The following is a 12,646-nucleotide window of genomic DNA, read 5'->3' on the forward strand; positions in this document are numbered from 1 at the left end:
CTCACTATAAACCTTCAGCTCAAATTCCAATTATTGAGGTTTCAGCCTCAATAATTACAGTACTGCTGAGCTTTTCTGAAACATGCCAAATTCCCTTTAAGTAGAATCCCTCCTCTGACAGAATAGATGTATCATTTCCACAGCCTACCCCCTCTAATTGTTCTAGGAAACCAGAAGTAGGATGTCAAGGTGGCATAATCACTGACAGAGACAGTAAAAGTAGAGGGGCTACAGAAGATGCCAAGGTTGAAGAGATGGCATTGTTGGTAAGGACCGTACAAACACCACTGTGGGTTTTGCAGGGCAATGGTAGAAATTATAGACAGGTACTAAGGATAATGATGTTGCCCTCTTCGCCTCATTGTTTCACTCTAAGTGAGGTTGTCAATGCAATACAGTAATCAGAAATATGAGCAGGACTGATCAAATGCATTGTTTGCATATGAATGGACATTCCAGTGGGAAATACAAAGCAGGTGTCTCAGTCCAACCAGCTCATGCTGACCAGGATCCCAAACAAAACTAGTCCCATCTGCCTGCACTTGGCCCAGATCTCTCCAAATATTTCTTACTCATGTACTTATCCACATGTCTTTTAAATGTTGTAACTGCACCCCCATCCACCACTTCCTCTGGAAATTTATTCCACATGAACCATTCTCTGTGTAAAAAAGTTCCCCCTCATGTCTTTTTTGAATCTTTCTCCTCTCACCTTAAAAATACTCCCTCTAGAGAAACCTTAAGTATGACCATTTAACCTCCTATGTTCCAGTGATAAAACATCCAGCCTATCCAGGTTCCTCTCCAATTTAGTAATATCTGTTATAATTTAATAATAAGTTATGAGATGAGGCAAAATTTCTTCACTGAAGTGGTGATGAATTTTGGAATTCACCATTCCAGAGAAGTGTGGAAGCTCTGTCATTGAGTATATTCATAACTGAAATTGATAGATTTTTAGATAAAAGACATCAAGGGATATGGGGAGAGTGTGGGCATATGGCGTTGAGGTGGGAAATCAGGCACGACTAAATTGAAAGGCACAGCAGACACAACGTGCCAAACGACCTATTCCTGCTCCTAGGCTTAATGTTTCAAAGCATGGCAAAGACTGAGGGACAAAATCTAAAATCTTTCTTGTCTCTAGGGCTCAGACATTGTGTTCATATTAGGTGAATCATCAGAGGTGCAAATGGAAGTAACACATTCCTGACACATGACTGTGAAGCAATATAATATTTATACAATATCTGAACTCGATGACAAGCATTGCAACTTAATCACCTAAATCAATCCTAATCTATATGGTAGAAACAATTGAAAATGCCAAATAAACAAGATAATTTTAGAAAGTTATTGTATTTTTGTTCTTTGAATTTTTCTTTTACTTTGTTTGGGATTTTTACACATGCAACAGCTTGAAATATCTATGGTGGTTTTCTCTGCCTCATCTGCTTTCTCATGAATCTACAAAATTACAAACTTATTAGTGCTTGCTTTGAATTGACCATGCAAATAAACAAAAAAAAACTTATGCCTTTTTATAAGGACGTTTGACTGACGTTAAACAAGCTTGTATAAACAGCTGAACAGCGGTGGAATGCTCATTACTTGCTCAGATGTATCCGACCAAAAAAATGGATTTAACTTCAGGCTGTAAGAAACAGACATTGGTCACAGTTTTGAGCCACTATTACTAAAGGGGGAAGAGAGGTCTTATGGATTATCTGATAAGTTGCAGGGTGTAGCATGAAGGTCCAAAATAGATGTGGATACTCAATTTTTGACTACTTGTCATAAAATATCAGTTGACGCTTGGATACCGAGGGAATCAAGAAATGTGATAACAGTGCAGGAAAGTGGAGCAGAAGTAGAAAATCAACCAGGATCCTGGTCGATGGTAGAGTAGGCTCAAATTTCATTAGCCTACTCTTTGATTCTAATATTGAAAGTTCTTATGTTTGCTCCTCTTCATCTAGAGCCTTGTCAACACTTTCTCTAAGCCATCCCAAAGATACTATTCACAGTATCGCTACTGAACGTTTACTAATTCCATTAGAGATTTGTTAAACTACTTGGTTGTTGAAACTGGAGAATTCTCAAGGCTAAACACCATGTTTTGTTTCAGGGAAAAAAATAAATGCATAAGCGTCCAAAGAAATATTGTTTCAAACAATTAAATTATTCTATGTGATGCTACATAACACAAGGGAACATATTCAGGGAGATTGGACCACTTTTGTAATTAGCTGACTTTTCTATTAGGACAGTCTGAGATTACTTTGAAGCATGGCTGTGATATTCAGTTACTAACCTAGCCTGTTTCAAAAGACTACTGCCCAATTTTGTTCCTGTGGACAATGAAGTAATCCTAGTTCAGTTTAATTAAAAAATCAATAAATTGTTTGTCATCTGCAGATTTCAAATCACACAATCACCCAATCCCTACAAACCTTTGGACTTACACATTGTTCTTTGTTGTTCTCCAGTCACCTGGAGGAACTCTGTTCCACAAGGTTCTCTGCCGGAACTCTGTTCCACAAGGTATCAAATTGAAACCGTTGCATCCTCATTCATATGTCATTCCAGCCTTGTAACCTACCCCAGCCCTACAATGCAGAACACCTCAGAAAGATTTTCCAATCTTAGATGTCCAGGGTTTCAAAAACTGACCTCTTCCCTTACAGTTATTGTTCGTCTCCTTCTGTTAATTCCTTTTGAATTAGACTCCCACTTCTCCATTTTTGGACTTGCAGCTGATGATTCACTTTGTAGGTCTCTCCCAACCTCCACTGCCACTGTTTTCTTTTTAAATGACACTTATTACAGAAGATGAATTCTTATCATTGCATAGCTGGCATTTGTTTGATTATGCTTAAAGAGTGATATCCATCCACGACTCACATTATTATACTTCAGGAAACATGCTGATTGAAGTCCAGCATTTGTGAATTATAGGGCATCATTCAAGTACACATTTGTTACAAAATGATGATGTTACTTCATTGGGTGGGGAGAAGGGGTGGTAGTATACAGCTAAATCTTCTTATAGTTTAACAGAATTTGCTGTTTATTATGCAGATTGCTGCAAGTGCCAACAGACAACATCAGATTCCAATATTTTCCAATGTATCTTGTGTTAAATCTGGGAATCTAATTTCTTACATGCGCTACCTTCAACGAACTGGTTAGTGTGTCAGTGCGAGGTTCCTGTCTGTGTTCACAATGCAGTTATCAATCTCTTTATACTACACGGTTTGACTTGTTTGTTACATGATATTAAAATTAAAAGTCACAGCATCTCAATATTGGTCACACAATGTATTATTGCAACTGAAATTTGCCAATAAAAATTCTAATTACATGTAACATACTGCACTTCCAGTTCAGTAGTTATGTGATTTGGTGCAATAATTCTTAACTTGCATTATATTCAGTAAATTCCTATCAATAATATACAGAAATGACTATTGTACTCCCAAATTAAAAGTAAGACTACCACTTACTTGTAGGTAATGACATGGCCTCAGAGATGATTTTATTTCCTGATGGACAAGAGGTTTCTCCAGATTAAGTGATGACTTCCGATAAGCTTCCTTGGCTTGGCTTACAGTGAGTGTGGACCAGGAGCTTCTTTTCATAAATTTCCCCTCAGGTGTCATGGGTAATCCTTCACAAGCAGAGCATTTAACATCGTTGTTGCTTTTTGAAGTCTTCAGAGTGAGATCACTGAAGGCCCCCTGAAGATTTTCTGGATAATACTGAGAAATATGGTCGATGTGGTGTCTGCTCATCGCACTTGCCGTGCGGTAAGTGCTATCACTATCTAAGTTGTCATCTGAGCTCCACCAAGCCGACATTGAAGACTTATGCTTGGGCTCTGGCTTTCGTTCTTTGCTTTTACTCCTCTTGCCATGTTTGGGATGGTGGGAATGATGGTAATCATCTGAATGCCGACCTTCACCTTTGGTGCCATTCAGGTTTCCTTTTGAAGCCCCTTCTAAAGAGTGAGATTTAGTGAAAAGCTTTTGGACAGAATGTACAAGATGTCTTATTCTGCCAGGACTTTCACTTCGTTGCTCAGTGGCAGTGGACGTTCGTTGGTACTGCAGTGTATGAAAGCCATCGCGGTGCAGAGGCAATTGTTTTTCGAATTGGTCCAGCAGATTAGCTGGAATACGATTAATTTTGCTGCCAGTGTGCGAGACACTGGTACAGTCATCCCTGGAATCGTAATGTGAGGTGTAGTGCATTCTTGGGAAGGTACTGCTGGACATGTGCTCCCCTACCATCATTGGAATCATACATTCAGAATGTATAGAACTTCTGGGTGAACAACGGTGATGGTCCATTTGGCAGCTGTCAGTTGGGCTGAGCAAGTACGACTGCCGAGAATCCAAGCCATGGTGCATATGGTCATGAGAATGCTCACAGTCATCAGTCATCAGGCCACAAGTGTGAGCTGAGCTGAGCTGGGGATGAGTACGGCTACTAGTTAATCCTTTCATGGTCCTTGACGAAGGAGAATATATGTCTTCATTGAAGTGCTGTGAAGGTGACCATGAAAACTGCTGGTCTGTCAACAAAAGACAACAAAAACGAAGTTATTATAAACAACATTAAAGGATTTGATGGTCTTGCATTTTTTAAACAGCAGTGGATGCAAATAAATCAATGCAACCTCAACAAAGCTATTGATTTAGTATCATACTTTAATAGAAATTAATGAATCTATATTCATGATTTTATTTCAGCAGTTCATCAGTTAATTGGAGTATGGGGAGGTAAGTCTCATCTATTTCAATAAAAATACTGTCCATACATAATAGACATTAAATGACTTGTTACCAAAAAATATCCAAGTGAACATAACTCGCTAAATGCCAGCTCTCAAAATAGATGCATCTTTTGGATCACGAAAGTAGGAGTGAAGGTTCCATGTGCCTGTAATTTTAACTAAAACCGCAGCACAAGCTAAAATTATTAGCAGATGGAATTTAACTATCTTGGAATTTGTAAATTTAACCATCTTGGAATTTGTAAATTTAAGTATACTGCTATTGTATCTTAACTTTTTTTTAGTTTAGGTAACATACAATATATCAAAGAACTTCACAGATCAGAAACAGGCTACTTAACCCAACTGCTCTGTGCTGTTCTGCATCAGCTTCCACCAGGGAGAATTAAAATGTTGAGAAACATTGAAAAAATTAGATTGAAAATTCACTGGCCTGGAATATAAAATTAAATTGTCAAGCTTTTACAATCATAAAAAGGGAAGAGAGCAGCTAAAATAATTCTTGGTCTCTTATAGCCAAAGACAAGAGAAATTCATAAAATGATAAGGACATTAAAGAAATATCTTGTGTTCCTCTCCACAGTAGAAAATACAAATTACATACCAGATAAAGAGGGTGACTAAAGGTTAGATTACTTACAGTGTGGAAACAGGCCCTTCAGCCCAACAAGTCCACATCAACCCTCTCAAGAGCAACCCACCCAGACCCATTCTCCTACATTTACCACTTCACCTAACACTACGGGCAATTTAACATGGCCAATTCACCTAACCTACACATTTTTGGACTGTGGAAGGAAACCCACGCAAACACAGGGAGAATGTGCAAACTCCACACAGACATTTGCCTGAGGTGTGAAATGAACCCTGTCTCTGGCGCTGTGAGGCAGCATGCTAACCACTGTGCCACTGTAAGTAGCTGATAAGACTGCAGCACTTACGTGATTAGGTGATTAATTATTAGCAAATACAAACTATTGGAGAAATGTTAGGGAGGAAAGATTAACAAACTTCAGGAACTTACAGTTGACATTCTCAGGTTTAAAAGTGATCGTGAATGTAGTTGTTTCGAATTTCCAAATTTCCCTAGATTCTAGAATGGTCTCAGCAGGTTAGAAGTGAACAAATATTGTGATGCCCCTCAAGAAGGAAGGGAAAGAAAATCTACAGACCAGTTAGTGTTGGTTAAGAAAATCATAGTAGAATCAGACAAAGTCAACGTTGATCTATGAAAGGGAAATCATGTTTGATAACTATATTAGAGTTTTTTGAGGTTGTAATTGGGGAAGTAGTGTTCTTAGATTTCCAAAAAAGCCATTTGATAAAGTACCATATAAATTTCAAACCAGAAGAAAAGTGTTAATGGAACTTGAGGAAATATATTAGCGTGGATAGAGGACTAATTAAGGGACAAGAAGCAGAGGTAAATGTGACATTTAAATTAGCAATCTGTAACCAATAGAGTATTGCAAGGTTCAGTGCTGGGACCTTGGCTACTTACAATTTATATTGATGACTTAGATGAAGAGACCATGAGTTGTGTATTTATGCTTGCCAGTCATACAAAGCTTAGTAAGAGTGTAAGGAGTGTATGAAGAATACATAAAGAAGTTGAAAAGAGTTACAGACAACTAGATCAGTCAGCAAATATATGGCAGTTATACTATATTGAGGGGAAGTTTGATGATATTTGCTTTTCTAATAATAGAGAAGCAAACTATCTTTTTAATAGGTGTTGATATTTATTTAGATAGATGTGTATGCACCCTTACTAAGGTTCAACACATTATTTTCTAGGAATAGAGGGTTCTCAGATAACAGAGGCTGTATAAATTTGGGTCTATACTCTGAAATTTAGAGGAATTCAGTGGTTATCACATTGAAACATTGAAAATTCTGAAAGGACTTGACATTATAGACACAGAGATTATTTCCCAAGGCTGGGAGAACTAGCACAGACCAGGGATAAGAAGTTGATCATTTCAGACTGAGATGAGAAGCAATGTCTTCAATCAACATTTTTGGAAGTATCTACCCCAGAGGGTTCTCAATGTTCCAAGACTGAATATACGTAAAGGTTGAGATAGACAATTTTTTGGTCTGTCAGTGAATCAAGAAATTAGGGCATGGGTACATGGGAAAATAGGGAGTAGGCAGGAAAATTAAGTTCAAGTAAAAGATCAGCCATAAAATAATTAAATGAGCTCAAGAAGCTATATAGACTACCCCTGTAATTATTCTTATTACAGAATTCTTATAATTTCATGCATGCCTTCATTACCTCCTGACTTAACTATTCAAATATACTCTTGGTTCGTCTCCCACATTCTACCTTATATGAAGTTCAGATCATCTAAAACTCAGCTGCTTGTGTCTTAACTCACAGCAAGTCTTACTCCCCTATCACCCCGTATTCAATGACATACGCTGTCATCCGGTCAAATAACATCTTGAAATTAAAATTCTCCTCATTCTCATTTTCAAACTCATCTAAGGCTTTGCCCATTCACATCTCCATATCCCTTTGAGCTCGACCATCCTCTTGGTCAGTTAACTCAATTGGCTTGACAACTGGTTTATAATATAGAGTGAAACTAACAGTATGGGTTCAGCTCCTGCACTGGCTGAGGCTATCATGGAGATTCTCAACCTCTCCCCTTGTCTAACTCACCACCAGTCATCTCCCATTAATGAGAGAGCATCCCTATAATGATTTTGCCATTTACATACATCTGTACTACCTAATCTCTTCGACCATTCCATGTGATAGTAAGATTCATATTCTCATCCTTCTATATGCTCCTATACCTCAATACATCTAAACAAATTTTATTTTTTTACAAAATGTGCATTTTCATTCTCCTGTAACCACATGTAATAGTGCACCTGGCATCACCTGACTTTTATGCCAATTCTACAACATGTTCACCTCAGCTAAACATAAAGTAAATAGGGATGTAATGGAGGCATTTCTAAATGTTCTGTGTTCTATGTGACTCTTAAATCACTTAGAATATAACAGTCTAGATTTCATACTTATACTACACAAGACAACTGTATTTGTCAGACTACTATGTGCACATATTAGGGTGTCAGTTAGCTCAGTTGGCTGAATGGCTGGTTTGTAATGCAGAGTGATGCCAACAGCACAGGTTCATTTTCTGTACTGGTCATCATGACTGACCCTCAGATTAAGCCACCATTCTAATGAGAGAGCAGTCTTGATAATAATAAATACAGTAATGTAATTAAAGGCAGGCAGCCTTAGTATCTACATAGAAACCCACAACCCAAGGTAATTCAGACTGGCATATCAACATGCTAGTTGCGATAGTGTGTTAGAACCCTTACTCATTTTAAAAATTATTTTTATTTTATTTTATTAATTTTGGTTGGAGCTGTTAACTGGAAACTGTGAGCTAAAGATGGCTTTTAGATTGTAGGTAACAGCTTGTGTTAGAAGGAAAACAGACTAAACAAGCTTTCATTCATTATTGTGGCTACACCCGGAAGTTAATTGGAGGTTGGTTTCTGATCAAAACGTTCTGCAGATGCCTCATCAACAGGAAAGAGCGTTATGTTTAAACAGATAGCAGAATTTAGCTATTAACGAGGTCAGTATCTGGGAATTTGTCCCAGCATGTCAGGAAAAAGCCTTATGCTCAAGAAGATGGCAGATGTTGAATGGTAATAGGATCTCGTGGAGGAGACAGGCAATCTGCTGGGGTGTGGTCAGAATTTGAATTTCGTTTTGGACCGTGTTTTGTATGATAAGGAATCCAGCTGTTGATGCTACAGCATGATTTCAAAGCTCTCTGTATAACCGTACTTATCAGCTTTTAGAAGATGAGAGATAGAGAAATAAATTATAAGCATTACTGCTTTTATTTGAGTGAACCGTAAAGGTGACCCTGATTGACATCTTCAGAAAACTAACCAAGAAACTATCATTTATGCCTGAGGAACAACACATCATGAAAACTACTGATGTAATCTGGCTAGTTCTGTAATTTTCTTCTATTTATCCCTTAGCTGTGTTTGTTTGTGGTTCTGATTTTTGTGTTAATGTAGAAGATGACAGGATTTTGGAATTATAGCAAAGACCAATAAGATTAAGTTTGCTGTACTAAAGTTGTTGTATTGTTAATAAATTGCTATGTTTTTTGGTTAAGCTACAAACCAGTGTTGAGAATTGATTATTCACAAAATTTGGGATTGGTTATTCTGAGAGCCTGATTAGGGACTACAGGGGTCAATTTTGAGTGTCTTTGAAAGGTTTAATTTTACTGTATTGTGAATAGAGAGGTAGAAAGACTGATTTGTATTTAAAGGACAAGATAACATGTAATATTGTTATGAATAAGTTACTAAGTAAACCTGAGAAATGGCAGGGAACTGGAATTTTAAAAATACACAAAAATAGCACAGTTGGTTTTATTGACCAGGCTGCTTACAAGAAATGGTTTATAATTTAAAAAGTGGGTTTGTTGCACTTTCTTTCTCCTCCACTTAGCCTTCTGAAAGTTGAACCATAATGAAAAAAATAACTCATACCATAAGATTGACTGAAATATATGAGAGTGTATTTGAATCATTTTTGTTTCTTGTTAAGATAAGATTGCAAATACTTTTATAGTATGTAACCTAAACCTAAACCTAAAGTGCATCTTCAACAATTCGGTGGGCCATTGATTGGGGTAGAGTGCATAGTTCACCACAAAGCCCCTTTACATTTAGCAACAGAGTTTGAATTTAGCCAAAACTGACACAACACAACCTGCTAAAAAATTATCCACATTTTAAAATTTATGGATTTTATGTGGGCATTGGATTATTGATACAGATCTCTGGATTATTAATGCACAAACATAAATGATAGCACTCTTATTTACACACCTCATATATTGTCATTACATAATGGCATTATGTGAAACATAATTAACAGCATTATTCAAATCATCACACTAACGAATCTGTCAGTGAAGCGCCTTTGAGACATCTTACTAAAGTAATGGCACTAGATGCACTCAAGTTATTGTTTACAAAAGCTTCTGATAATTGCACAACACAACCCAAAAATATTTTGTAACACAGATTTGTGTTGCAAATATGTCAGCATGATTTTCATATTGTGACAGTGGTCACAAGGCCAATGTCATAACTGATTATCTCTACAGATTTTAGTTATACGTTAGCAGGAAATGCATTAGACTAATTACACTTAACATCTTTATATAAACTAAGACCTGACATTGCTATTCTATTAAATGTTTCGCGATGCTGTGACATGCTATGTCAATGTTGCTCATGAACGTTTTGTCAAGGGTCAAGAGTCAAACTAATCTCTTAATTGAACAGCACTCTCAGCAATACTCTTCTTCTTAATCTCCACTGCATTCATACTTTATTTTAGTGATACTATTAGCATCAGGGTGCTTCAGATTTATTTTTCCTTTGAGCCACCAAGCTTCAAATATGTTTTTTTAACACAGTGGGTTGAAATTTATGAGAAACTGTGATTTCACTCTGGTGAAAAAGTTGGGAAGGGAGCTTGCTCATCATCCTCATAGCTTCCCTGTAACAAAATAATGTTGCAGCAATGTTGATTGCTTTATGATTTCCAGCCCCTTGACTAGAAGGCCAGTTATTTGGAAATCACATCAATGTCTGGTAAGATAAGATAATACTGTTGGGACTACAGGTCAAGGAGCCCCTGGGGGAATATGAACTGGAAGAAGACCTTTCAAAGGACACAAGATGTCCTGCCCTAACACCTAATGCTGTCAGTGATCCCCTATGTAAAATTCCAGCAGTGGTATTATGGGGCTCTTAATTGGCTCTTTAATTAGCTATTTTAAGGACCTTGATATGCCTAAAGGTGGGCAGGATGTCTAACAGCTCCCCGATCCCCAGTAACTTGTGGAATATAACAGACAGATCCAGGATAGTTGAGCAAGTAGCCTGTCCACAGGTTTTTGTCTGCTTTTTCCTAAATGCAAACTAGGCAATATGGTCCTAGATAGCTTCTAATGTCATGTATTCACTTCTGCCATGATTTGTGCCAGATGCCATACTGATAATGGCATTACTGTGAGTACAGTTAGCATCCTTCAGACATATGCAGAACCAAAAAACTCATGATGCATTTTCCAGAAATGCTGCCATTTTAGAGCTCTGCATTCTACCTGATGCCTTCTGTGAAAGCTGCATAGATGGAGATGCATCAGCAACATGAAGGAACGGTTACCCAGTGCGATTTTGGAATCATCTACTATCTATAGGTTACTTGTTGGTTAATTTCTTCTGATGATTTGTACAAATCTATCAGCCTTTGCTTTCTGTAGTTGTTTCAAGTTGTGAAAAATCAGCGGGCACTAGTAGCCATTCTCCATGTAACATGAAATGACTTGGAGAATGAACAGAGTCTAGGCTGAACCAGCTGTGGGAAAAGGGACATAGAGGAAGAGAGTTGGCCACCTTGGCAGTATTTTTGTTTCTTCACTTTGTGCATGTTGTGAGCAGCCCAAATTCCACATTCACTAAGACTCTGAAGCTCCTTATCTTTCTCTTGCTACTGGTGGTCACGATGTCATACTGGCATCAATGCAAAGTAAAAGCCACCATGAGAAAAACACACCAAACCAATGCAAACTAAGTTAAATTATGTCATATTTATATATACATGTTAACTGATCACATTAATGCATTTCCTTACTGCCAGTTTTCCCTGTATGTTTTCTTGTTTTCATTCTGCACCATCTCAATACGGGTGACAGCAGTTTGAGTTAATTAGTTGACAGGCAACAGCAAGGGCACTGTCAGAGTCTCAGAGGTGGGTGGACAGATGCTGACATGCTGACCTTCTGAGATCAGTAGGTTTTTTTAAACACTATTGTCTGCCAGGTTTAGAGCCACTTTTATCCTCCTGGGGCAACGCCTCAGGAAAAGAGAGTTTGCTAAATTGCTGTGACATTCTACAAGACCTTCTGAATACTGGTATTCACAACCAAAATGGCAAGAATCTGACCTTGTATGGCAACACTGATCTTGTGTAACTTTGTTCTGAGCTTCTACTGCAACACATATTTCTGAATGAAGTCATTGTACTAGGGTGGAAGCTGGAACACCAGCTTCAGGTGTCGCTTCATGAATGACTCCTCAAGTGGACTAATGCAGTTGGACACCACGTCCATACCAGAAAGTATGGGCCACAAGCTTTCCACTAAATCTTGTGCCAGGTTGGTTCCCGATTGTTCCACTTTCTTTATACTAAACATAGGGTTTCTGGCAGGTTTCATAACTGAGCAAGAATTTTGATGTGCATTCTTATCAGTGTTCTCATCAATGTCTTTATCTGAATTCTTGTTTCAAAAACTCTTGCATAACCTCACATTCTGGTGAGCTGGCACCTATGTTATCCATACCCTTTGCCTTGATTGTAATCCACTCATGTCCAGTGTCTCATTGCATACAGAAACTGCCTCAATTGCAGTACTCTAAGTTATTTGTATTTTCAGTATCTAAGCTGTTGATTGTGAGTGTAAAATCAACTGACAGTGCTGTATCTTCATCAGCATTTTCTTTTTATTTGTTTAGCCAGTTCTTGCGCATCTGAAAGGAGAAAGGCAGAGGGTAAGCTTGTGGTGCAGGAAGGTAAAGTACCGCATGCTTCGACCATCTACAATATGCAATTCAGAAGTAATTGTGGAATGAAAGGAACTTAAGTATGAGGATACTGTCATCTTCATCGGCACCATTGCTAATCTCTGCCTCCTAATTTGCGGTTCTGTTAATAGCCCTTTCTTCCAAGGTTGTCAGGTCATTCAAGGGTGCATTTAGCTCTTGCTG

The 12,646-nt window shown here is 37.9% G+C and overlaps 1 protein-coding gene across 10 annotated transcripts in view; it reads right to left on the reverse strand.

Moving 5' to 3' along the window:
• Window positions 1-12,646, reverse strand: part of dlgap2a (discs, large (Drosophila) homolog-associated protein 2a) — a 961,527-nt gene that overhangs the window by 148,121 nt on the left and 800,760 nt on the right. For 9 of the 10 annotated variants that reach the window (XM_072560917.1, XM_072560918.1, XM_072560915.1 and 6 more), the window contains one exon: window positions 3,507-4,576. In XM_072560917.1, the coding sequence (XP_072417018.1) occupies window positions 3,507-4,576 (1,070 nt within the window). Of the gene's footprint in view, window positions 1-3,506; window positions 4,577-12,222; window positions 12,410-12,646 lie in introns of all 10 variants that reach the window. The other variant, XM_072560925.1, reaches the window with a different exon arrangement.

This window comes from Chiloscyllium punctatum, chromosome 3, assembly GCF_047496795.1.
Source record: "Chiloscyllium punctatum isolate Juve2018m chromosome 3, sChiPun1.3, whole genome shotgun sequence".
Lineage (NCBI taxonomy): Eukaryota > Metazoa > Chordata > Chondrichthyes > Orectolobiformes > Hemiscylliidae > Chiloscyllium > Chiloscyllium punctatum.